Source organism: Taurulus bubalis (assembly GCF_910589615.1).
Source record: "Taurulus bubalis genome assembly, chromosome: 2".
Lineage (NCBI taxonomy): Eukaryota > Metazoa > Chordata > Actinopteri > Perciformes > Cottidae > Taurulus > Taurulus bubalis.
The window spans coordinates 26,563,292-26,591,080 of NC_136590.1; the positions used below are offsets into that span (position 1 = coordinate 26,563,292).

At 40.6% G+C, this 27,789-nt stretch overlaps 2 protein-coding genes across 2 annotated transcripts in view; one reads left to right on the forward strand and one right to left on the reverse strand.

The window, feature by feature from the left end:
• uimc1 (ubiquitin interaction motif containing 1) overlaps positions 1–16,226 on the reverse strand; it is a gene marked incomplete at its 5' end in the record, with an annotated part of 22,750 nt that extends 6,524 nt beyond the window's left edge. Inside the window, 17 exons of the mRNA XM_079237809.1 lie at positions 46–160; positions 1,316–1,380; positions 1,683–1,837; positions 2,401–2,456; positions 5,700–5,804; positions 6,844–7,039; positions 7,217–7,329; positions 8,018–8,124; positions 9,166–9,742; positions 10,738–10,904; positions 11,069–11,252; positions 11,465–11,583; positions 11,960–12,041; positions 12,497–12,618; positions 12,764–12,834; positions 15,759–15,881; positions 16,078–16,226. Of these exons, the coding sequence (XP_079093935.1) occupies positions 46–160; positions 1,316–1,380; positions 1,683–1,837; positions 2,401–2,456; positions 5,700–5,804; positions 6,844–7,039; positions 7,217–7,329; positions 8,018–8,124; positions 9,166–9,742; positions 10,738–10,904; positions 11,069–11,252; positions 11,465–11,583; positions 11,960–12,041; positions 12,497–12,618; positions 12,764–12,834; positions 15,759–15,881; positions 16,078–16,226 (2,506 nt within the window). The remainder of the gene's footprint in view (positions 1–45; positions 161–1,315; positions 1,381–1,682; positions 1,838–2,400; positions 2,457–5,699; positions 5,805–6,843; positions 7,040–7,216; positions 7,330–8,017; positions 8,125–9,165; positions 9,743–10,737; positions 10,905–11,068; positions 11,253–11,464; positions 11,584–11,959; positions 12,042–12,496; positions 12,619–12,763; positions 12,835–15,758; positions 15,882–16,077) is intronic.
• Positions 16,227–18,407: 2,181 nt separating this feature from the next.
• Positions 18,408–23,286, forward strand: znf346 (zinc finger protein 346; the record flags this gene model as incomplete). The annotated part of the gene is made up of 7 exons (XM_079237645.1): positions 18,408–18,465; positions 20,068–20,171; positions 21,153–21,248; positions 21,832–21,982; positions 22,158–22,397; positions 22,500–22,599; positions 22,931–23,286. 7 exons carry the CDS (start codon positions 18,408–18,410, stop codon positions 23,145–23,147), a joined length of 966 nt encoding a protein of 321 aa, XP_079093771.1. The 3' UTR covers positions 23,148–23,286.
• Positions 23,287–27,789: the final 4,503 nt, after the last annotated feature.

The following is a 27,789-nucleotide window of genomic DNA, read 5'->3' on the forward strand; positions in this document are numbered from 1 at the left end:
CCCCCCCCCCTCCTGGTTGTACAGGCCTAACGCGTGCAGCCTTACCATCCACCTCCATCTCCTCCTCCTGCAGCTCATCCACGGCTGGAGAATCGACTTGCAGAATCATCTCGACCTCCGGCGGCTCAGGACTCTTTTTACTGGCAAACTGAAACCCAAGCTGGAGAAAAGGTCGTCAATATAAAAAGAGGAGGAAGTGGTAAAATAGTTGGTATTCTATGTGATCTTTTATGGTGTTGTTGAAAGACGTGCGATAGCAAAGCCATCTGCCAAGTGTGTTAATAATGTGAAGCAGGAAAAATGTGTTGATTCCACTTTGTTTAGGCTTCTGAATGAACCAAATCTGAACGTCTCATTTATATTTTTATTACCATTGATCTAATACACAGTTAAAGACACTATAAAGTACACTTTATGCTGCTTTTCAAATAATGTAAAAAAGCGATTAGTTGCTGCTACTTTTTTACCTGTGTTGGACTATGGTGATCTTCTTTATATGCATGCCTCTGCTAACTGTCTTCGTAGGGTGGATGCAGCTTACCAGCTTTACGGCGGTTCATTACAAACTGTAAAGCGCTGACTCACCACTGTGAGTTATACTCTGGGGTAGGATGGCCTGCTTTGGCCACCCATAGGCTCTATCATTGGTACACCTTTATTTGTAAGGCAATCCTTGGTCTGCTCCCAAACTACCTGTGTGTTTTCATCATGCAGTGAAGTGTCAGACAATACTCTTTGCGTTCTCAGGACTTTTTTATGCTCACTGTCCCAAATGCCAGAACGGAAATGGGAAAAAGGGCTTTTGTGTACTCCCTCATCTTGGAATATGTTGCAGAATGTTTTAAAGCTCAAAGAACTGATACCACTGACTGCTTTTAAATCTAGAATGAAAGAAATAGAGGCAGGTTCCCAAAAATGTAAATGTTTCTTAAATTAACTCCGATACATCACTGTCTCTTAGCTTTTAGTTTCTTTTAACTTGTGTTGTTCTGTGTTTTTTGTCTGTAACTATGTGTTTCATATGCTGCTGCCTGTCTTGGCCAGGTCCCCCTCGAAAAAGAGATTTGTAATCTCAATGGGACTCTCCTGGTTAAATAAAGATTTAAATAAAAATAAAAAACACACTGATTATTATAAAGGTTTCAGAACTTTAGAGTGTATTCTTTACGGCGTCTTTTACGGATCTGATCAGTTTCTTCATGTTTAAATGCCAGTGGTCTGCAGGTTTCCTGTTGTTTACCCACACACTGAATTTAACATCCACATGAACTTCGTAATTTACAGAATTGAACACGAGCTGAGTATTTAAACTCACCTCTGCTCCCGAGTCAGGCTCCATTGGCAGGTCTTGCGTCCTGCCGTTGTCGCTCAGTTGGGTTTCTATTGTGACAAAGCAGAGAGACTGTCAGCGGCAGATTGTTTTTTTTAACAAAAAAGGTAAAGTAATCATGGAAGAGGCCAGTTTCGTCGCCAAGTGAGAATTTAAAAACAGCTGATCTGCTGTTGGTTGTTAAGTAAAAAAAAAACACGTTGCTTTATAATATTTTAAGCTAAACAACCATTTTCAAAAAACTCTAGTTGTTGATATAAAAGGCCTGTTGAGAAAATATAAATACATTTCACCACAACGATAACTTCCTCCAGCTGTTCAAGCACATCAGGAAAACGTTGAGCTTCAGTACCTGGGCAAACCTCACAGTCATCAGTATCCGCCTGCACTTCTTCTCCCTCCTTCTTCTCTTCTTCTTCGCCCTCTATTTCCTCCTCTTCATTCTTCTTGTCGTCTTCGTCCTCTTCAGCCTCGCACACATTTTTGTTTCTCAGTCTGAGGCCACACCTGAACATGTGTTTAAATAAATAAAACAGTCGTTGTCAGTTCAGAAACGCTCTCTTGTCAGGTTAGTAGTTCATTCCTATTTACTAAATGTATAATTATTATTAACTAGTGACACCTAGTGGAAGAACGACATTACTGTGCTGTTATTGCAAACAAACCCTGTTCTGTACAGGAAGTATGTGTAAAAACAGCTCACAGCTGATAAAAAATACAAATACAATATTGTGGACAAACTGTAAATCAGGTAGGTTTCTGTTTCCAAAAAATACAAAGTACATTGATTTATTGTACACCCACGACCAAAATAGCACATAAGGACATAGTATAAATGTAGCATTAGCTCAGGTGGTATATAGCATATAATTAAGACACAATCTGAGAATTTTACTGCAGATTTCTCTATTTATTATTTGAGGACTATAGTTTGAGACTAAAGAGCAACCTTGCTGCCTTACTTTTTGCTTCTGTGTTTGCTCCTGTGTGACTATGGAGGCTAACAGGATGCTAACAAGACATATTTCCATTGTAGTAATAGAGACAGTAAAGTTCTTGCAGGTTTTTACCTTCGAGAGACATGCTGCTGAGGGGATTCAGCAGGCGACTCCGGTGAAGGGGATTTCTAGTAAGAACACAAAAATAATAAAGCTTGTTGACTCATAATGAATATAAATGATTGAAACATCATTTACAGCTTTGTTTTTGTAAATGTTACGCTCATTAGTGTCTTCAGATCACAGCAGGAAATAAAAACATACACGAAGACAAGAGCAATGGGATTTCAATAGTGTTAATATCAACATACCAATTTCTCTTCTTATTAGATGTTTGAATTTTTATGCAATCTTGTATTTTTTGGAACCAAAAGTGACACGAGAGGGGGGAGCTCAGTCCAACCAAACTCTAAATAAGCAGTGATCAAATGTTACATTAAACTTTCATGGACTGAAAAAGGGTTTGAGTTGTACGTCAAAAACACTAATCACTAGGTAGCCCCGCCCTAAAGCATACCCTATTTTATGGTCTATTTGACTCAAACTCGACCATAATTAACTAAATGAGCATCATGCTGTATTGAAGAAGACTTGAAACAAGAGATTGAGACATAAACTCATGTTTAATATATTTACTGAGGGAATAAATCGAGTGAAGTAGAGTCATTTTCTCATAGACTTCCAAACAATCTGATTTCTTATTGCAACCGGAGTCGTCGCCTCCTGCTGGCTATTAGAAAGAAATCAAGTTTAAGGCACTTCAGCATTGGCTTCACTTTTCAGAATCAGAGGCTGAGTGCCGATTTTGTTATATACTGAATTCTGTGCATATGGCTACGCTCAGGGCTCACTTTCCCACTACTTCTGCTTGCAAATTGTGCTTCCAACACATGGGACTTTTATGGTTTATTTATCAATTTATATCAATCTTTTTCTTATTATCACTTTCTCCCCTGTTGTTAGAGGTTGTGAGGCGGTTGAATGGGGCTATTGTTGTTTGTAAAGCATTGTAACTACTGTTAATTGGAATACAAATTAATTTCTACATTATTCAGAGTATTGATAGAGTAGCAAACAACATTCAGTGTAAAAATATAATGGAGTACTTTCTACCTGAGCTGATCAGGAAGTCACTCTCCCTGTGTGCGTTAACTACACAATGATGCATCAGTATTAAAGATAATCTAATAATGTCCTATAGAACAGTATTTTTCAATTTGTTTTGAGCCGTGGCACATTTTCTATATATCAGACCTGGGCATCTTACGGCTCTCCCAGTCTGGTCCGCGTTAGGTCAATCAAAAATGAAAAATAAATAAATAAGATGCACGCCATAAATGCAATACAAACGACACTGCTTTTACTTTGAAGGCGATTTATGTGTGCGCGCGCGCTTACGCAGCCTCACCGACAGGCAGTGTTTCCGACTTGACGACTTGGAGACTGAAGTGAAAGCGTATTGGTATGTAGTTTCTGTCCTCAGCGAGCAGCGGGTGCTGCCGTGAGACCCCCGCCTCCCAAGGAGCCTCGCGCTGCAGTCTCCGCCTCCACATTGAAAATTAATCACGCAAAGCCGCCGCGGATCTGACCTGCGGTCTGATCCACTATGGCAAAGCACTTTAAGTCAATATCACTACTGGATCTTTATTCTTCTCTCAAAGAGGAGAACGTTCCTCACATGAGGAGGCCTGCTCAGAAGAGGTTGGTTCTCTTTGGATCTACCTACACATGAGAACAAACATTCTCAGTGATGAAGTTCAACAGATCAGATCCTCTCTCTCTGATACCTGTCCGTTGTCCTTCACATATCCACCTCATTTCAACCAGACTTCATGCACTTGTTCAAGCCCAACACAGACTGGACTTTTCTCACCGTGTAAGAAAATCTGAACTGAACTGGGAAACATCGAAAGCACTTATTGCTTTTGTTTAAAGTTAATAAATTGCTGATCTTTAACATACATATTTAAGGTAAATGTTAAAAAATTAAATTACATTTTTTACATATTTTCATAGCCTTATTGTAACATGTATTCTTACCAGTAGCAGCTCAAAACCATATAATTTACAGTTTTTTAATAAAGTAATAACATTCATCTTGAGTTATTTGAATTAAGTTCAGCCTATTGGTTCGGCCCTCCACAACGGTCCAAATTTCTCATGTGGCCCCTTGGAAAAATGAATTGCCCACCTCTGGCATGTATGGTAGGTCATTATTGTGCTACCTACTGGCATGGAAGAGTATTCAGTGTTTCAAGTAAACCAGATTGCTCCATCAGACCAAAAAAGTGTTATCACTTTGTTAGAAAAATGAAAATAAAGTTATGCAAAAAATAACTAATATTTAGTTACTACTAAATAGCTTATTGTGGAAAACAAAAAGCTATTTGTTTGCAAAACAAAACAGAATGAGTGCAGATGTGTGAGCATCAGGTTGTATCAGTATTAGTGGCTGCAGTGAGCTGCTTTCCTCTACACATCTTTTTAAAAAGGGGTTGTAGATTTGATACGGCCACTCTCAATTCCTGCTCAATGATGAGAGACACAACAGCAGAAAAGACAACCTCACCGAGATCACATAAAGATCGGCTTTTGGCGAAATGACAAGAATCGGCGAGTCGCGCATACGCAAGCGTAACCTATTAACGGCGGACGGTGAACATTTAAAACCAGCATTTACTCTTGCGCCCCACCTGTAATAAATACCGCCCCAGTTTAATAAATACTGACTTAAAGGAAACATGGTGTTCATTTATGTTAATGACAACCACAAAGTGTGCAGGCTTTATCACTGCAGTGTGTTTTTTGGGCTTTTGGAAGAATATTTCCAGAGCCTCTCAATATGCAAAGTCAGAAACGCCATTTATGGAGCTCCAGGCTGCAGGCTGTTGGATGTTTGTCTAGACCTGCAAATACATTAACTGTTGGGCTTTAAAAGTGATAGCTCATAGCTTAAAATAATGATAGCTTCAGTAGCAAATCCCATTGTGAAAAGCACGCAACATATTTTTCGCCGCTCTCTGTCCGCTGTGTGCATCGCATCGGGGCGGAACTCCGCCGTGAGCGACACAGAGCAGAGAAGAGTTGTAGACAGAAATGCCATGCTGTCTTGTAGATAAGATCAATAATATACGGCCGTTTAGTTTGTTTAATAACAGAACAAGGTGTAGACCTGTTCTATATTACTCTGCCAGCCACTATATTGCAGGCTCAGACACTCAACAATGGAAAATCATTTGCGGCAACTAAATAATATTTTTTTGGACCAATTAAGTGAAATTGGACATTTTCCCAAGGCACAATCCAGCATATAAACAAATGAAGACCATAAATACTCGTTAGAGGCTTAAATGTTAAAATCGTTATTGTACCTCCCTTTGTGGCAGGACGGCCTCCCCCCACTCGGCCTTCCTGAGCAGACGCCTCTGAGCCTGCTTCAGACTCTTCTCATACACCTCCATATGACCCAGGATCACCTGACGTGATGGATAGGTGGGCAGAGAAACAGAAGAAAAAGTGAAGAATTACATACTAAATGTGTACAATTTTGATTGCATGAGTATTGTTTGTATTATTGAGTTAATAATATGCTTAATAAAATAAGTTCTAGAAAATCTGCAAAAGAAAATGTGAATCAACATCCACTGCTGTTGTGGTAGGATATATAGTTAAACAATGGTGGACCCAACTCTCCAGATAGGTGCGATTAAATTCTTCCAGGGGAGGCTAAAACAAGATGTCATCAAAGAGCTCCAATCAGAGCTCAAATAGTAGGAAACAATGTGGAAAAACATGACAGAAATATGATGATTTGTGATCGTTTCATGTAGCTTTTCAGTTAAAGTCACATTCTTCATTTTGAGTTACTCGCCAAGTCTGTCTTCACTGTTGCATTTTACTTTTGTTGATACGCCAAATCTTACACCTCAGCTGAGTGTAAAAGGCTAAATAACCTAACACAGTGCCTCACTTTATTATCTATTAATCTATCAACCATCTTTTTTCAAAACCAGGATAATCTTGAGCTATCCTACATTTGAATTCACATAATACAAACTGAAAGATCATCTAAATCTGTTTTACATTATATTTGCTGTTTAAAGTACACAGTGCACTCCAATTTCTATTGGGCACCACTTTTTAAATGAACACAATAATTATTTGTAACTTGTATCTTTCCAACCTGCCACATTCCCGTCAGCTCAAGATCATTGGAGCCGTTTCAAAGCCACCGGCGCCATTATGACTGATGGGATCGAGGGGAATATTTGGAGCCTCATAACTCTTGTACCATCTGGTCAAATAACTCAATCTGGATGTCTACAGGTGACCTCAGAGGACTTGTATTGACCATCATAGCAGAATCCTCACATTTGAGAAGATACAACATGAGGTGATTAACCAGAAACCTTTACTTGATAAATAACTGCATCATCGAATAATTAGTGGAACTGCTCTGCAGAACACTTTGTACCCGATTAAGTATTCATTATTTATAATAACACCAATCTTCACCTGTGTGTATTCGTCCGGGTCCACCCCTCGAGGACAGAAGGGAACCCCCCAGTAGTAGTGCACTGTTGGCCCGCCTGCAGGCTTCCTCGGCGGGCCAGGCGCCTTGCTGACCGATCCCTGACTGCTGATTGGCCGCGGTCCTCGCTCTGCGGCGGAAGGCTGCTGTCCACTGGTGGATGTGGAAGAGGTAGAAGGTCTCGTTGTGGAAACAAACAGAGTTACAGTGAGCAAAGAGATGTCCCTCCACTCTTTGTTACATTTACATAAGTACACATTTAAAAAAAGTTATTAACTGAGGAGAAACTTCACTGTTTGAGCCTGTTAATGTGATACATAGCCTCTAATCTTATGATGTTGTTGGTGTTTTCTCTACCTGCAGTTCATCCCTGGAGAAGCTGTAGTCACATGGTTCAGGGATGCATCCTCACCGTCTGCCAGATTAACAGGTCTCTCCTCTGGGAAGACTGGGCTGGGTGAGCCCACCGGCTGCAACAGATGGGAGAGAGGAACCGTGAAGACAGACAAACGCTTTCTGTTTTTCCTGATAAAAACACCACTTTCATGCATACTTCTAATAATGGCGTGTAACTGATGACTCGTATCACACACATTGCCAATATAGGACAATACTGGAAGACGTGGAACCAAAGATTTACTTTTTTTGCGATTTTACTCGTGTTTAGTCTTCAACAGTTTGAACTGTTGATTATATGGATTGGACAAAATAATAACATCACTTTTTTTTTGGAGTAATGTAGTTTTTAAACAATGCTTCTTAGGGAAAAAGAGAAATAGTGAGTAGTGTTCGTTACAAATTAAGCCTTTACAAAGAGTCCTTTTCATTTTCTGATGGTTCGAATCCAACAATGTGTTGGTCTGTCTCTCAATACTTTCCAATTGTATCTCTCAGCTCTAAGCCCATTGGTTCCTACTAAGGACCTTTAAAAATAATGAATAAATATAAGTCACAAATAGAAAGCAATAGTCTGGCTCATCAATATATTTCCGAAAACAATGGAGCTCTATGGCAAAGAACTTTGTGAACGAGAATACAGAATATCATAGAATTATTCCTTAAAATAAATACAAAATACATGTTTTGCAGTCCAAATGCAGGATTAAAATTCGAGCATTGAACGTATTCTGGTCATCAACAGTGAGGAAGCCTCTGTACCGTGACGTCGTCGTCGTCGTCAGACCAGAGTAGCGTCATATCGCTCGCCAGCTCCGTCTCGGCTGAGGAGTCTTTGGATACGTTATTGTGCTCCTCCTCTGTGTCATCTAGAACCAGAACACAGCAGGAGACCCACTGACCAACAGCTTCTGATCACATTATTACTAACCTTGCTAGAGAAGATTAAAAAGGAAAAGACACCTCTAGAGAGCAGCGTATGTGTGTGTGTGTGAGAGATTTCACCGTGCCTGACATCGATAACTTAAACGTGGCATCTTGATTGTGATCAGTCTTGCCGTCCTAATTTCAAAAGCAAGAAGAACAGACAGAAATTATCAGGAAATTACAGAAAAATGTCTGGACGCTATGAATGAAATACTGCAAGAGAAGATTCCCCTTTTAATATCTGAAAATCACATTAAACGTTTGAGTAAGATTTACTCTAAAAAACCTCAACCAGAAATTGAAAATTACTAATAAAGATAAAAAGACTCAAGTCAATATTTTTAAAGAACACAAAAACAAGATAAACATAAAACATAATAACTCTACAAAAAGGCTTTGATGAAATGTCATAACAGCATCAGACTGCTTTCTACTGCCATCATGCTGAAAATGAGGTAAAAATACTTTTCATCCTTGCACGGGTTGAATTTATTACAAAATAATAAATACGTTGCAGAACAGCGTGATGCTTCCTCGATAAGATCAGAGCTCTACCAATAAATCAGGTAGGCTGTATCAACCAATATTAGCTTATTGGAGTAATATTGGTATCCGCCGATATTAAACTAAGAAATTACAGAGCACTGTAAATGTCCCGCTCAGTATGTATCTATGTATCTTGAAAAATTTATTTAAGTTTGACCTTTTTAATAATGTTTTTGTTTTGTTTTTTGTTTTTGCTTAAAATACACTAAAAAATCCAGTTGATTCAGACAATCCCGACTATCAGATGACCACTTTGACACCTGAACTCACCTGCCTCAGACCCTGAAACGGAGACCCGGTAGTGGTTAAATTCCCGTCGCTGTCTGAACCCCTCAGCTCAGCAGCCGAAGGACCCGCAGCGTGTTTCTGCTCATCCTGGTGAATCTTTCGCCGTCTTCCAGTTCTGCCGAACACTGGGCTCGCACAACGTCCGCAACTCTGCTCGGTCTGTCCTCCGACAGTCTCTGAGAACACAGGACTTTTGCAGGTTGCAGATTTTTCAGGAGAAGGGAGGTTCATAGGAAGGCCTGGGCTTTTTAGAAATACTGGATTCTTAGGCCGACGCGACGTGGACCTCACCGAGGAGGTTAAACTCTCCTCGGAACAGGACATGAACCCTGAGTTACAGACGCCATCATGGGGTTTGCAGGCACTTGGAGACGTCTCATGCTGAGCATTCCTGCCAAATACTGGACTTTTAAAATACTCTGGGCTCTGATCTGTCTCTCCATCATCTCCTTGATCAGTCTCCAAGAAGACGGGACTCTTGGACGAAGTGGGATTGTTGGAGCGTTTGGGGCTTTTGGGAAACGTGGGACTCATGGCTTGAGCGGTCCGAGACTTCCGAGTCGAGGTCAAACTGTCCTGAGAGCAGAACACAAAACCGGAGGTTCTGCAGGCCTCCACGAGGTCCTGGCTCAGCCGGGGGACGTGAACCTTGGCTTTGCAGTCAGTGGAGGGGAAGACGGGGGATTTATGAAGCTGACAGTCGTCGATCTGGGTCGAGTCACAGCTCTGATTTATTGTTGAGAGAAGACAAGTACATACAATATCATTTATTTGGAGTTGTGTTTGTGCTCACCTGATGAATGTGTGTCCAATTTTTGCTCTCTCTTTGCTCTGTTTTTGGTGTCTACCAAATCTTGAGAGAAACATTGGTATATCTTTAGCTGCTAAATGCTCCACGATGTTACATGGTTTTCTCTGAAACTGACACTATGAAAGTTGTGAGTGAACCAGAAAGGTTTATTTCAGGGCCAGACAAATGAATCTGCAGCTCCTGTTTATTCTCTGTTAGTTCATCACTACCAGAGAGACCTTTCACGGTGTCATTTGATACAAATACTATTTAAAAAAATACTGATTATAGACACTTTACCAATGACAATTTAAGAAAACTAAATGAATCATCAATTATTCAGATGTTTTCTTGATTTCAAGATGCTTATCAGAGTCACTGTTCCCTTTACAAACTTTTACGCAGCAGATAAAATGCCATTGCTGTAACGATTATTAAACAGCAATCATTTTGATAATCGATTAATTATTAAACGTATTTATCAAACAAAGAAACTAACAAATGTTAGAATTTGCTGCTTTAAACTTTTTATGTTATTGCAAATTAAATAAAAGGCTGAAAAATCTTGTAATCACGCACAGAAAATGCATCAAAATATTTTCATAATAAGCAAAGCACATTTATGAAAAATGCAAAACATTTGCTGGTTCCAGCATCTCCAATGTGATGAGACATTGTTTTTTAACTGAATATCTTTAGTTGAGCAAACAATAAATAAATAACATCACATTGGAAAACTGTGACAGACGACTATTTTCAACATTGAGTCAACATTAAGTTGATCTTTGGGTTAGGGATTTGAATACATCCGCCGGGGCTTTTAGAAACCAGCAGCGTTTTCTGACTAAATATTGAATTGAATAACAAAATAAAGAAAAACAAACCAGATCAATCCAGAGGGAAGAGAAGACAGAAATGTTTCGGAACAAACCTGTGGTGAGTCCAGAGGTGCTGAAAGACACTCGGCGCTGCAGGGTAAAGCCTGAAAGGGGATTTTCTGAGCCTGCGACAAGTCCAGCATCTCCAGCAGAGGACTTCCTTCTTTCCTTTTCCGCTTTTTCAGCCTGTTATTACTTTCCTCTCCTGTTCCTTTTGCTCCTGGGAATACAATACAGCAGGTTTTCAAATTCATGGGCAGCTGCTGGTCTGATTTAATGGTCCATTATATATTTTTTCTTTTGAATGTATTATTTATTTTTGTTTCTTGCCAGTGTTGGTGCAGAAGGGCACGAGACATTGTCGGATATTAAACAACAACTCACCTCGGTTCAGGTCAGTCTCTGATGTGCAGACGTCCTCTACTGCTCTGTGATTGATGGGAGACTCCGTCTTCATATTTGCATACAGGAGTTTCCGTCGAGAGAAGATGCTGAGTGAAGTTTCAGAATAGGTGAGCGGCCTCCGACTTTGGGACGACGAGCGCGGTTGTGTCTGAGAGTTGACCATCTACGAGAGAAAACCCACAAAGAGCTTCTGTGTTCACTAATCCCAATGGCAACAATATACTTCCTACTCGCATACACCAAAGCATTATGGGAACTGTAATTATACAGTATATATCTTTCATTACTGAGGCTCACAATGTCCCATCTACACAGTTGTTTTATTATAACCCCCTTGAAGGGATGATTAAAAAACACCAACTCCTCTGTACTCACGCTCTCTTGGATGGCCTTCATCATGGCCTCTTCCTCTTGCTGGACTCGGAGCGCATTGACGCTGGCTTCCTGTTCACTCAGACGCAGAGCCAGGTCCATCATCTCCTCCTCGGTCATCTCTGAGAACAACAGTGACATGGTTACAGTAAAAAAAAGTCAGGGTTGTGTATATTAGACTCTACTTTAGTCAATGAACACGTGTAATGGTGTCGATTAATCAGAATCTCAAAATGAGGTACAGTAGCTTCAACCAAGAATGTCATTGCACAATAACTTGAAATTGGATCATGTTTTTCTTGAACAAAGAACTGGTTCTGATATTTTATTCATACTGTTTTTTACCTGAATGATTTCTAGTTAAATTTAATCTATTTCTGACATTTCCAATCATAAACAGTGTTTACATTGCACAAACAAAATAAAGAACATTTTAAAGTCAATAGATTAACTCGCGTGATGTGGTATTTTACTCCTTATGGATGAGCTGTTATGTACCTTTGGATTTGGATTTGTTTTCCATCTCTCTTTTCTGTTTTTCTCTTGATGCTGGCGACAGAAGTGATGACAAGAGCTCATCCTGGAAGAACAAACAAACAAACAGTCTAAATTGTAGTGCTCTCACTTCCTTGAGTTTCAGGGGAGTCTTGTATTTCACAAGTATGTGTTAACAGGGTAGTGACTTTTTGTCCTTTTTTAGAATTGAAAGAATTCAACAAATTATGTTCAAATTATCACATGATTATCTCTCGTAATTTACTATCCAGCCACAGTTGAATCGTCAAGTCTACTCTGAACTACATGAAACTTGCAGAGAAACAATTCAAGCTTCATCCAAGTGGCAATTTAATCATGCAACAGTTTGGGAAAAACTGGTTGGAAAATAAATGAAAAATGACAATGACTATCCCTGAGCTCCACCTGCCGAAAGGCTTTAGAACAAGGCGCTGCTTCAGGGACCCTGGACTTCTGGAGTTAAACATATAAACCTGTGTTTATCTTGGCCTATTCTAGCTAATGTTCACAGTTCTTTACATTGTTGTCTCGGTCGTCGAGAGCTTCGTCTTCCTGTGTGTTTTCGTCAACCAGTTGGCTTCCAGAGGGAATGTCGCTGGCGTCATTGAGCCTCAAAGCCATCCTGGTCTGCTCCTGAGAAACTGTGACCAACAGTGACACAAAAAAAACCCGCTTTCAGAGTTACAACATAATCTAGTATTTTAAATAGTACTCAACACTCAAATGTCCTGCTGGTTTCCCTTCTTGCCAGAATGTAGGCGGCTGAAGAATTCACACGTAGCTCACCTGGTCTACTTTCGGCACACGCTGGATTTGAGGCGCATCGGCCAATTTCATGGCTGTTGTAAAACCAGCCTCTTTGGTTTGAAAAAGAAGAAAAACAAATCTCTCATGACCCATTTCAGTTGACACATGCACAGATTAAACCAGTATATATTGTCTTTTACCAGCTTGAACCAACCACTCATGCATTCAGTCCACTAAATTAAAGCTTCGTGTGCTGATGACGACACAGTGTCTCTGCCCATTAAAATGTGTCTGATTAATGCACGCTCTATAGCCAAAAAGGCTCACATTTTAAATGACTTGTTCACAAATCATATTTTGGATTTCCTATTTTTGACTGACACCTGGCAACGGGAAATGGAATGCATCCATCTCAATGAGCTTTGCCCTGAGAACTGTTCTTTTATTGGGACCGCACGCTTGACAGGCCGCGGTGGAGGTCTCGCCGTGGTCTGGAAGAATCTGTTTTCCTGTTAAATGGGGAGCACAGAACCTTTTACTACTTTTGAACTCCAGCTGATTAAAGTCGGTCGGCTAAAGCCGTTTTATAGTGTTTTAATTTATCGACCTCCCGGTCAAACAGGTCAGTTTTTATCAGAGTTCACAGACTTCCTGACCTTTATTATCAAGCTAGATAAAGTGGTACTGGTTGGTGATTTTAATCTGCATGTCAATGATGCCACAAACTGTGTAGCCACTGAGTTCCTGACCATTACTGAATCTTTTAATTTCACACAGCATGTTTCTGGCTCCACTGACAGAGGTGGTCACACCCTGGACCTTGTGTTCTCTCTGGGTCTAGATATTGATCATGTCCGTTGTGAGGACTTACTGATCAGTGATCACAAATGTATTTTCTTTGATCTCTCTGTAAAAGATGACTGTGTGTCCTGAACGAACATTCCACTTTATCTACAATGTTGAAATCTTAATGCAGTCTTTTAATGAACACTGCACAACATTGCTGGACAAAGTGGCACCTTTTAAGAAAAGGATTAGAACTGCAAACAACACTTCTCCTTGGATGACAGATGCAGTCTACTCCTTAAGACGGAAGACAGAGCGGCTATGGAAAGCCACTGGGCTGGAAGTGCATCGCACATATCTGTAAGATCTCAGAGTTTCTTTTAATCTTGTAGTGAAGGAAGCTAGAACTGCGTACTTTGCAAACTTAATTTCTTCCTCTAAGAGAAGAAAAAATCCTAAGATTTTGTTTGACACAATTAACACCATTGTTTCACCACCTGTCGCTATACTACCTTGCTTTTCTGCTGTTGAGTGTAATAAGTTCCTTACCTGTTTCATTGATAAGGTAATGGCGATTAGGTCTGGCATTGCTCTTGGGATTTGTTCACCCAACTGTAGCCCCTCTCAATTTCCTATGGTTCTGGTCTCTTTACAGCCTATCAGCCTACAAGAGTTAATGGACTTAATTAATAAAGAAAAACCATCGTCTTGCCCTCTGGATATTATACCATTCTCTCTAATTCAGAAAATCCTGCCAATTATTGGTCCTGCCATAACATTGATTTTTAATTCCTCTTCTTCCTATTTTAAACATGCAACTATCCAGCCGTTATTTAAAAAACCTAACTTAGATGCTGCTCTGACCTCGAACTACAAGCCTATTTCAAAACTGCCTTTTTTTGTCGAAAGTCCTAGAGAAGGTTGTGGTTACTTACTGCTGCACTAAAGAGGCACAATATGTTTGAAAATTCCACTCAGGATTTCGCAAACAGCACTCGACCGAAACTGCTCTCCTGAGGGTTTCAAATGACTGATTAATGTCATCTGACGCAGGTGACTGCTCTGTTTTAGTGCTCCTCGATCTCAGTTCTGCGTTTGATACCGTAGACCAGCGGTTCCCAAACTTTTTAGGCCACGCACCCCCTTCTACATCCCGACCGGGTTCACGCACCCCCAATCTCCCACACCTGAAAAAAAAAACGCAACAGAGCCTATTTATAGCCGCATAAAATCGCACACACGCACAGGCTCAGAGGCAGATTGCATTTCACATGTATTTAAACACAGTAAGCCACGTAAAGAACAGTGGCACATGCATAGGCTCAGAAACAGATATAAATAAAAAAGGAGGAGTCCATATGAGGATGTTCACATGCAGCGCAGCCTGCAGCAAGAGAGATAGAGAGGGAGAAAGTGAGAGACGTGAGTCTCTCAATTTGAGAGACTCACGTGAATGAGACTGCAATTGTTTTTTGCTGTTTTGCAACTCTTCCAATTTTGATCTAAAACATGTAAGGGCCTTCTGACTTGCACTGGCATGCATGGTGTTCAGGTGGCGGCGCAAATAAGAGGCTTCAGACAGCTGTTAGCCAGAACCTCACTGCACAACACGCACTGTGGCTTCGGGCAATCTGCATTGCCAATCCAAGTGAAGCCCAGACCCAGATAATTGTCATCATGTTTCCTCTTTTTTTTCCCAGTCTGATGCTCACTCTCATCTCCTCTTTCTCCAACTCCCGGTCTCTCCCCAACGCACCTCTCCGTTTCTCTCCCTCCGGTTCCTCCCTCTCTCTCTGTCCCTCTCCTCGTTTATTACTGATAGCTTCAGATGTCCCACCTGACAGCTTCCCCGATTTCAGCCAGTTTAACATATTTTCATGGATGTTGCTGAATGAATGAAATGACGTTAGGTGCACAAGCTAGGCTAGCTAGTGTATACGTAAAAGACAGTCTGGCGGCCGGACCGGAAGTGCATCTATTTATTAAATTGTACGTTTTTAATTTAAATCTTACAAAGGGACATTTTATAATTAAAAAAAATCCTACTTAATTGTTTTTATTTTAATTATGTTTAATATTAATTATTACACCATTAGACCACCATTACATTTTTCCTCTCGCGCACCCCTAGAGGCAGCTCGCGCACCACACTTTGGGAATCCCTGCCGTAGACCATAACATCCTGATTGAGAGGCTACGTGATTGGGTGGGCATATCTGGCACAGCGTTGGAGTGGTTTTCATCATACCTTGCTAACAGAAGTTTTACTGTCTCGGTGGGAGAATTTGAGTCGGACATCTCTCCACTGTCTTGTGGGGTACCGCAGGGCTCGGTCCTGGGGCCTTTGTTGTTTTCTTTGTATTTATTACCGCTGGGACAGATCATTAAAACCTATAATGTTGCTTATCATCTATATGCAGATGATATCCAACTCCATGTCTCTTTTAAACCCAGTGAGGCCTTCAGGTTAACTAGCCTGCTAGAGTGCATAAATGCTATTAAAGACTGGACAGCAGCAAACAGCTTACAACTAAATGATACTAAGACGGAGGTTCTAGTTATTGCACCTGATGATGCTGTCCCTTTGATCACGCAGAGCATTGGTCCACTCTCCTCTGTTGTCCACCAAAAGCTGCGTAATCTCTGAGTAATATTTGACAAATCTTTGTCGTTTGACCCCTATGTGACGCAGCTGTCCAGATCCTGTTTCTTCCATCTACGAAACATTTCCAAACTGAGATCTGTCTTATCTACGGTCGAATTGGAGACGATCATAAACGCTTTCATATCTTCACGTATTGACTACAGCAACCCACTTTTTTCTGCACTCAGTAAATCTGCTATAAACCGCTTGCAAGCAATTCAAAATGCTGCTGCCAGATTACTGACAAGGACAAATAGACAGTCTCATATCACCCCCATGCTCAGGTCTCTTCACTGGCTCCCCGTAGCGCACAGGATCCATTTTAAAATTCTCAATCTCACATACAGAGCACTACACAGTCAGACCCCTTCATAAGTGGCTGAACTGCATCACCCTCATCAAACAGTCCGCAACCTCAGGTCTAACCAGCTGAACCTCCTGTCCGTCCCACACACGCTCCTAAAGACCCGAGGTGACCGAGCCTTTGAGGCAGTAGCCCCTAGGCTGTGGAGCGCTCTGCCTGCACACCTACGGTTTGCTGTTTCTGTGCTGTCTTTTAATTATGTTTATTACTCCATCTTTTAATGTGTTTTTTTTAACTGTACAGCACTTTGTGACCTCTTTTGTCTGGGAAATGTGCTTTATAAATAAAATTATTATTATTATTATTATTATTATTTTGAGCGGCAGTTAAAGCTAAGAATTAAACTCACAGTTTGATTAACAAGGGGATGAGGAAAGTGTGTGAAAATATGCAGTGTTTGTATTCTAAAAAGCTTTTTCTAACATTGTGTCTCGAGGTTTTGTAAAGAGCTGTATCGTGTGTTAGTTGGTGGAATTGTTTGTTATTGCTGGAGTTTGTTGCACAACTCTGTATAACGTTCATTTTTTAAATACTTTGTTAACTTCTTGCTTGGCTAGTAAAGTTCAATAATAAGGAGTAAGGTTCATACACACATTTGCAGTCTCCAAGTCCACGTTAAGATAAACCTGATGACATCACTGTGAAACGTGAATAGATCTTAAATTGTAAAATCAGTGGAACTGTTAAACCAGTTTGTGTGCAGCAGATTAAATCCGGGTTTCAATCACACAATTCCAGACTAACCAATAACAACAGGGCACCCTCATCGCCCCCTCCCAGCAGCGGTTATTACCCAGTGATGAAGAGTGTCCTCCTCTTCCTCTCATCTGTCCGCTTGGTCGGTTTGACGTGACGGCACGAGCGTTGACCCAAAACTTACTCGAGCCTGTGGGTTGAAGTTGAAACAGAAGAGCTGAGCGGGGTGCCGGAAACGACTGAAAACAAAATAATTAATACGCTGACCGGGACAGCGCATATTTAGGGGGAAACATCGTCAGTTAAAGTTAGCGTACATAGCGCGAGGACATCGGTTGACAAGGAAACAGCAAAGCAAATTAATATTTTCTATATTGTTTAATCAACCGTCTAGTTAAATCAAATTCGTTGTTTGTGTGTGTGCTTTTTTTGACTCCACGGCTACTTAAAATAACGATAAACCAAACAATAGTCAGTGTATATTGACTCACATCAGAGTTTTCCTCACTTTCGCGGAGCCATGTTTGTTTCTTTTCACGGGTTCACGTGACCACTACGTAAGGCGCGACCTTCACGCTGCCTGTAGTCAGAGCCGTATACAGTCGCGTCAACGGAAGTACAAAAAACGCTTGATTTTCACGTGGCGGGCAGAAACCGGTATAGACAGGGAGACAGAATTGCGACTTTTGCAAATTAGTTGTCACTAAATGAATACATTTACCATATTCATATTGACCAACAATATGACCAAACAATATAGACCAACAATTTATTTTGTGTTTTGCTAATATTTGAGGATTAGTAAGTGTAACATCTTGAGTTACCTGCCTTATTGACATAGGCTAAAGTTATCTTGATTAAAGGAACAGAGCGCGATCTAGTGAAATGCATTGGTGATGTTGTGGATTGCAAGCAACAACTTAACATCATTAAATAATACAATCTATTCAACATTGACTGCTAATTAGCAATTCTGTCTCTGTTTGTACCGATTTGTACCAGTATCTACACATGCAAACTGCCCACCAAGTACTTCCTGGAAGTATCTGACGTCTAACTGAATCACGTGACAATCAAGCTTGTTGAACTTCCATTTACGCGACTCTTATCTTTACACGGTTCTGTATCTTCCCATTTGGGTGCCTGAAAGCGCCGCATGCGCACTAAGACGCCGCTTGCTTTGAGTAGAAATTATGGCCGTCGCGATGCAGACAGACGATTTTCCTTATTTACCTTCGGGCCCCTTGGAAGGTATGAACCGTTTCCTCACTATTTCAACGCGTGTTTAAAAAAACAAAATGTGCGCGTCGGTGCACGCGGTCACAGTCACGGGGGGGGGGGGGATCTACCGTAAAACACCAGTGTTGCCGGTGGCTTCCCGCGAGCTAACCGTTAACCGTGCGGCAATGCACGCTGAGCTAAACTAAGCTAAGCTAACTGTGTTTCGGCTCCAAGGTCGATTAGAGCGTGTCCTGCATGCGATGTTGCTCCAGACCGCTCGTGAAGTAATTTCTCTGCACGTGCACCGGTAGCGACAGCGGGATGCGTTCTTAAATTTGGGTCAATTGCGGGTCAATGGCAGACGTAGTTTTTTTTCTTCTTTTTTTTCCCTTAGGCCATATGCGGTTCGCTGTCATCCTCAAGTCTTATTTGTGTACTTTGAGTTAGAAACACAAAGGAATAAACGTGATAGTCATTACAAAAAAAATGGTGTTAGATTATCGATGTAATTCCTAATTGGTAAACGACGTCAACAGATCTATTTGGTATGGAAAAACCTGCGTTCATACAGAAGTTTGTCACGTGTGTTTAAAAATAAATAAATATTATTTGTATTTCTCTCATTAAGCATTTTTTATTCATGGAGCGCATTTAAAAAGCTGCTTTGCAGGAAAAACTAAAAGTGCAATTAATTTTAAAGAGGCGATATGATTGAGAAAGAAGTGCGTCACTGATGTCATCTCTTGAAACCAGAAGTTCTCCCCACTTCTATCCCTCTGATGAAACATGAGCGTTGTTGTACATGTACTTCTCCATGAACTGCCTACTGTGTTATTAATTCTTTACATACTGCTCATACTGTATTTTGGCGTACATCCCCTTTTCGTTCTGCACTTTTGCACTTCTGGTTGGATGCTAAACTGCTTTTCGTGGTACTCTGTGCAATGACAATTAAATAAAATCTAATCTAATAAACGGACACCTTTTTGTCTGACTGGCAAAAAGCCATAAAGCTTTAACAGACGGATGAAGCCAGTGATGTATTCTGCATCTGAAATTAAATAGATCCAAACCAATTTAGGAGGTAAAAAAATCATGACATGATGTGCTCCTTCAATGTCGCATCTAACCAAATTTGTATCCCATGATTTAATACTTGGAATAATCATATCCGTCTTGTATATCGGCAGTTATTTGTGTCACGTCTTTGTCATGTTTTTGAGCCAAGCGCAAAGGCTCAAACTCAGAATTGGGCCCAAAACGTGCATCTGTCAGTCTGCTGTTTACAGATTTATGCACAGGCGTTTGCCAGCGTACTTGCATGTGCACAAGATGAGCATCTTGCGTTTATCAGGCAATAACTGCTGCGAGAAATAAAGCTGTTTTAAAAAGGGGCTCATTCATAAACAAGTAAAAATATCTCTTAATACAGAGGATTTTAATGCCACTGGAGGTGGACACCACTGCTGTTGATAAAAGGGAAGCGTCATGAGCTAAATTGTTGTTTGAACTTTTGCCTCAGATGTTTAGTTTATTTTTTTTACATGGAGTCTATAATTACATTTATATCCCAGGAGATGTGACCTGATTTAAAATATCCTGTTTTTCTGTATGTCTCTCCCCCCCCTGCAGTAAATAAGATGATAAAGGAGCATGGCGACCTGTTTTCTGACTCCCAGTGTAAAGTCTGCAGTGCTGTCCTCATTTCAGAGTCTCAGAAATTGACTCATTATCAGGTCAGTACAGTCTGCTGCTGCGGTTTCGGGGTACTCCAATTATTTTTAACGGGGGCTCCTGATATTGGGGCAACGCTGGATAATTATTTGCGAGGAGGTATGACCATCTGATGCCATTTACACCCAATTAATGGTTTTAATCTTTCTAAGAATATTATCTAAGATATTTATGAGACGTGATCCGATCTCTTCTCTATTCTCCAGACAATCCGAAATTTAAAAATATGTAAATGAAATCAGCATTATCATGATTGTTGACTGAGTTGGATCCTAGAGAGCCTAGGGGGTCAGAATGTCAGAATGTAACCAGCTGAGACTGCCAACCAAGAAAGTTTGTTTGTTGTTTTGTCTGTTGAAGACAAAGAAGATATACCATTCAGTGTGGACAGAGGTCTTTACAACTATGACCTGGTAAAAGTAGTAATTAATTTAAATACAAGGGCTGGGAATCTTTGTTTTCTATTCGGGCTAATAGGACGCCTGTGTTTCAGAGCTCTTAAATTATACTCTGTCTTGATACTTCTTTTCGGTCTGCAAAATGGTTGTAGCAAAGATTACATCGAAATTGAGAATAATTAAATACATGTTTATTAACTAATACATCTCTCATGTTGCCACAAGTGCAGCCATAATGAAAATATGTATTGTTCACTTGCCATGGGCTTTCTAAAATAGATTTCTAGATTATTCGTCCAAAATGATGTCTTTTAAATGTCTTCTTTTTTGGTCCAAAACCCAAAGATAATCAGTTTTAATATGAATTATAACCAAAAAGAAAAACATTTCTGGCATTGTTCCCTGAACAGTTTCCTTTTTAAAGATGAATCGATTGTTAAAGTAGTCAGCGATTACTTCGGCTGGCAACATTGCAGCTCAAAAGCAAATCACCAGCTATTGGACAAATTAACTCTTAACGTTTCATGATGTCCATATGTTTGCTGCCCACTTTGTGCTGAAACCTTTGTTCTCGTTTCTTTTCAGAGCAAGAAACATGCCAACAAAGTGCGGCGTTATCTCTCCATCCAGAACGAGAAAGAACCGGCGGTGAAGAAGTTCAAGTCGTCATCATCCGACAGCGTGAGTTTAAAAAGTGCTCAGTTTAACGATTTAAACCAACAACTTACTTTTTGTTATCCCGAAACTGAACTAATGCTCAGTCAGTTCATTGCAAACCATGAGTCCTTTTATATCCTTTTTATTGACATAAATATTGATTGAAATTATATTATTCAAACTGTATAGACGTTACGGAAACCTACCTAAGGGTCTGTGCTGTGTTTTTAAATGTGATTTTATATTAATGATATATTAGTGTGAAGATAAACGGGTGCATCCGTTACCTGCATCTCACAATTGTTGTGCTTTGAAAGCTTCGAGAGAAAAAAACCAACCTTTTATCCCCCAGATAAAGCCGGTGTGTGTGCGTGGACCTTTTTTCAGTTGAGAATAATTTAACAGACGTACAAACAAATCGTCCTTTTTTTTCCTCTCCAGCAGGACAAATGATGCCTCTTGTATGCATACATTATTTATGTTGCGCTGTGTGTGTGTGTGTGTGTGTGTGTGTGTGTGTGTGTGTGTGTGTGTGTGTGTGTGTGTGTGTGTGTGTGTGTGTGTGTGTGTGTGTGTGTGTGTGTGTGTGTGTGTGTGTTTTTGAAAGGAGGACTGTAACAACGGAGACACCGACCGCTCGAAGGTGTGTCATGTGTGTAACATGACCTTCTCCTCTCCTGTGGTGGCCGAGTCGCACTACCAGGGCAAAGTTCACGCCAAGAATCTGAGGCTGAAAACCGTCGGCCCCCAGCCCCTAGGTATGTACGTGCATTTGTATGATTTTATTCAAAACCTGTGGCTCTTTTATCTTCCAATTTATTTTCCCCCCTCATGCGTTTCGTTAGCTTTATCATCGTTTCTTTTGCAATATTTACATTGCAATTGTTGTTTCTGGAAGCTGCTTATTATGTTTCCACTGCGTCTCCTCTGCAGCAGTAGCCTCCCAAACACAGCCCCCAGTCCCGGCGAAGAAGAAGCCTGCAGACGATTCGAGCGGCGTGCCGGTGACCGGCGGCGCCGACAACAACAGCAACCCGGACCGCTTCTGCTCCATCTGCCAGGCCTCCTTCAACAACCCGCTCATGGCCCAGCAGCATTACGTGGGCAAGAAGCATAGGAAACAGATGACCAAGCAGAAACTGATGGAGACGTACGGTCCGTCCACCGCACCAGGTCAGACCTAGCAGCCGGCTGGGGATGAATAATTCACTAAGTCGCTCTTTCTACTTTGTGGACAAGAAAACATCTCTTCTCTCCTCTCCCGTGTGTCCACAGCTTCCACACTAAAGGGCTACCCGTGCACTGTCTGCAGCATCGAACTGAACTCTGTGGAGCAGTACCAGTCTCATATTAGTGGCGCCAAACATAAGAACCAGTAAGTATACACTTATTTTTTCCCGCTGGTACTCCTATTTCTTTCCTATTATTTCTTAGTTTTGGTTGTAGAATATTTTTGTAGATTTTTTTTTTTTCTTCACTATTTGGTCAACATCATGTTAAAGTTATATCTCTTCCTTTTGTTTTTTCATGCGCTTGGAAGCACTTCAATTGCACTCTCACATTTTTATGTGGACAAAGCTTCAGGGTCCGATTTCTGTTTTTGTTTTGACCAAACCAGTCAGCATTGTGGAAAAGGAAAAAGAGAAAAACGGTCCTCAGACAAACAGAAGTGTCACGAAACAATCCTAATCTGTGTCTTTTGACAGAGTGAAGAAATCCGGCCTGAACACCACAGAGAACCAAGACGCAGCAGAAGAATCGTACGAGGGCGACGTCCAGTACGCTGCCGACACCCAGTACGCTGCCGACACCCAGTACGCTGCCGACACCCAGTACGCTGTCGAGGACAACCAGTACGCTGCCGAGGACAACCAGTACGCTCCAGAGGACACGGAGTACTCGGAGGAGAACCAGTTCACTTGAGGCTGGGCCGGTAGAGACTGCAGAGGATTCAGTCCGGACTTGGAATGACACAAAACAACCAGCCCCCTTTAACACATTAACATTACCCTCCTGCCAGAGTCTCTTCTCTCCCCCGTAAAAGAGTCATTTGGACCCTGTAATACCCAACATGGTATTTTATAATTTTGAGTTCCCAACTGAAACGGTTCAAATTTCCTCTAAAAGGCCCAAACGCACTGAACGCATCTAATCTGACAAAGACCCAGCGGTATTTTTAGGAAAAGGTTTCTGTTTAGGCAGCTTTTTTTTGTTTATGACAGATAACTTCTCATCTTTTTTAATTATTGATATATATGAATGAAAGTTTAAAGTGGATGATGGGGAAATTGGCATGACGCCATCTGCTCGATGGAAGATGTATCACTCTATTGGAGTGTACGGGACCACAAAAAACACTCGCCGGTGTACTGTGTGGTTAGAGTGACGCCTCTCTCACCTCTTAAACAATCTTTGGCCGAGTGCGGATGTCATCCTGCAGAGAGCACACACACCCCTCAGCGTTTTATTTTGATCTGCCATCGAGTTACAAATGGAATTTATGTTAGTGACAACTGATGTGACTTACCGCAGATGACACGTGTCATTTTATCCAGCGAAAGCAACAGTGTTATTATTATTATTAATGTATTTTTTATTTTATTTTTATAAGACGTTTTCTGGGGGGAATAATCCTTTCCTTCTTTTTAGGAACAGGTGCTGCAGAACAAAAACAAGCTTTCGTCACTGGCTCCTCATCTGATGCTCCACAATGGAAACTAATTCAGAGTAGGCACGTCAAACTGCTTTTGGTGCTTGTTTGGCCTTTTTTTAAACACAATAGGTGAGTCAGATGCTTTCTGTGCGTTTGGGCCTCAATGAAATGAGCTTCCGATGTAGTAAAAGAAGGTGGAACGTCTTCTGTTAGAGACCTGCGTGCAGACTGGAAACCATTCTCTCCCTGTCGGTGTACATTATGTCTGGGTATCATCATCGAGTCTGTCGATACTTACAAACATGTTTTTCTGCTGAACAAAAAAAGGTTTTAAAATGTTGCCTATACAAGAAATTTGTCAACAAATCTAACATTGTATGTCGGCTCTCCATACTACTGGCAGAGGATCAAACCAAGTATTTCAGTGTGAAACCCAGACTTAGTGTACATTCTAGGTGTCCCGATCAAGTTCTTTGACCCTTGAGTCCATTTAATATCTCCAGTACTTGTATTTAGCTAAATGTTGATTTGATAAGTATAATCTGACACATTTAAAATACCAGCTGTAGATGTATACATGTTATTGTTAACAAGCCACGTGATCCAAATACTTAAGGCAATTCTGTTCATAAACCTAAATTATCGATTTAATTTGGATGAGAATGTGATGGCTTGAAATTGATTAGGTGTGACGCAATCAGCTGGTGTGTGTGCGCGTGTGAGTGCACGCGCGCTCTGTGGGCAGAACCTCAGAGTACTGAAGAAAAGATTGGATCGTTAATGGCCGTTATTTAGCCAATACCGATCTATTAGAATATAGATTCTTAGGATCCGCTCGGGACATCTGTATTTATACATCGAGGAAATAACAGGAGAAGAGTTTAAAGTTTGGAGACAGCAGGGTATTGTAATAATTTAGCCCCCACTAATATCTAACCAATACTAACATCTAGCACCAGATCAAAGCAGAGCTGCTTTCCGCTTCCTGTTTCTCGGTCTCCTCCTCACCTGAATATCGTTGGTTTGCATCTCCAGTGAATGTATTTATTAAAACGTCTGCTCTTCCTCTGCTTTCCACAAGTTTGAGTATCTATGAACCTGGTGTTGAAGACGATGGTAAAGCGGAGAAATCAAACTTTTTGCGCGGCCAGACGAGTCACCGCAGCCAGTTTTTTGATCTCGCTGTCCAGACAGATGGAAAGAGATCGTTCTGTCCAAATACTGGGTATGGTTTGTAAAAAAACTGATAATATGAGTTGAATTTTATGAGAACGTTGTTTCACAGTTGTTTCTTCTTATCCGTTTAACATTTTTATTTTTTTTTATTTCTTTTGTTAAATTCAAAAGGCAGAATATCTCCAGAACCTTTCCATGGAAATGTGACTTTGTTCTGCGTAAAATATTCAGTACCAGATTGTGAATTCACCAGATTTCCTTTTTAATGTTCAGTCTGGACAGGGCTGATATTTCAGTTCAGGTGGCCCAGAATTCTTTATTTACATATTCTTGTTTGCAGATTTACTGTAAAACAAACCAATTTGATTAAGATTCATGTAATAATGCGTTCCTGTGAGACATTACATTTACACAATGTCTGTGGCTGCATAAGGGATCAAACAGTTTTATCGGAGACTCGTCATTAATGCTGCTAAAAGGGTTATCGTGATCTCAGAGAGCCGAAATTATATCCTCTTCCGCTTGAAAAACCTACCAGAATCTGTCAACAACAACAAGCATTTTGTAAAGGTTGATGTCATTTTATAAAAGTTTCAGGAGTCTGGACAGTGTTGATAACAAAAATGGAGAGATGAAAGGGATTATGATAAAAAACGTATTGTCCTCGAGTCCAGTGGATCTGTAACAGCTGTGAGCTAAAAGCATAAGCTTTTTTGTACCGTTGAGTTTTGGTTTACTGAAAGATTTTTAAATACTTTCCTTCAGAGTTTCGGGCTTTGTAAACTCTAGAAGAGACCGATAGATGCTTTCTGAGCTCTGTAATAATTACTGTCAATAGCAGAGATTTTCAACAGTGATGTCAAATTAGAAAGTGATGTCAATATTAGAATGTTTTTTGTTTTGGTCTGTTTGTTCTAATACAAAACGGTCGGTTGAATATTTCAGTATTGAATGTCTTCGACCATGTTTTTTCAAAGAGGGCTCATACATACTGTATAGTTCATGGTGTATAGAAGACAAATGGCCTTTTTTTGTTTGTTTTCACCCTCAGCCTTTGTGTGTTTGGCATTTTGTGATTTAAGATTTATTTTCAATATATGTTGTGTATAACTGAGGGAGAAAAAAAATGCAGCAAAGATGCATAAATGCAGAAATGTTTTAAGAGAGTTGGTTTGTTTGTTTGTTTGTTTGCCTTTAGAATATGCACACGGTTCTACTCTTCTCAGTTTCTACATCCTCAATTCCTTTCCTCGCCTCCTCTCCTCGCATCTTAGTCCCACCTACCTAAGAAGAGGCAGGCGGAGGAGGAGGGTGAGGACAGGCATTTAACAAATTGAGACATCCCTGCTCTGGAGCAGTCGTTTGAAAGCAATGTTAATTAAATATGACGTGGAGCACAGCTGCATCATCTGTCTTTAATGGCCTGTCTGATTAGCACGACAACTTGTGCCACTCACAATGTGGCAGAATGTGTCATCTCTTTTATAATCTGCTACGGGTGCCACAGAGACTTCCGCAAAGGATACACCTGTGCATCCTTACCCATAGCTCCTCGAGCAAGCCTCCTCTCTCAAGATTCATTTTGGGAGTTGTGACGTCCTTCCAAATGGCGCGTTAAGAGATCGAATTCTGGGTCTCGGGCAGGAGGACAAATGCACAAATAAGAAGAGGGCGAAGTATCTGCTGACTTGCTGCTTCAAGAGCGTAAACACCGTTCTTATTGAGAAAAGGAAGCTTCTGCAGATTTATTGGTTGATTGTAGAGTATTACAGATGTACATTTCCTGAAGCAAAAACTCGATTGGGTCCAGTCAGATGTCTGCGAGGACTATTTATTTCAGAATAATCTCACATGCTTTAAGTATTAAGAAAGTCCTCTTTACTAATAGATGTAATAGAGTAATGCTGTACAATGGTGCAACCAGACCGATAACTGAAACGGTGGAAAGAGACAAAGATCCCTCTGAGCAACAGTTCAATGGGAATCAAAGAAATTATCAGTCAGTCATTGGTAAAGGTAACTGGAAGCTGAGCATCAATGTGTGCAGATTTGAACAGGTTTTTGTTTGTGTCAAGTGCAAAATGTCTATAACAAGCTGTAATTAACAGGAATTGTGTTTAATTTCCAACTTCTCAATGGATGCAGAATATTAGTTTAGGGTTAGCCCTTCTGGAATATCAGATGGACATATAGACAGACAAATCACAGTTTAAACCTCTTCAATCTAACCAGCGAGTAGACTGAGCCCAACATGGTTTATTTCTCAACTGGAAGACGGAATCCAAGTTCATACGATACTGAGGGGACATCGACTAATGTAGAAGTGTCTCAAGATTTTTTGCTCATGAAGACAAAAACAAGAGGAAGAAACTGACTAAAGAAGGTGAAACCATGTAAAGCTTGAGCTTCACCACACGGTGGTGCACTTACTCTTTGCTGCTGCTGGATCAGTTCGTGCCAAAAGCTGGTTCAGGATTTTGGCTCAAGGGACATTTTTTAATCAGATGACCTGTCAGCAGTGAGCCCAGCACGCGGTCAAAACAATACTCTATTACAAATAAAAAGTTTGAAAAGTTACATAGGTAAAAGAAACAGAAATATGATCAGCATGATGTATTTAAATATATACTTCATTAAGCTGAATGGCTCCTTTCACAGTGTTATTTTAGGCTAGAATATTATATTGTTCAGTTTTATCATTAACACACATAAGATCATGTTAATGTGGAGCCAATT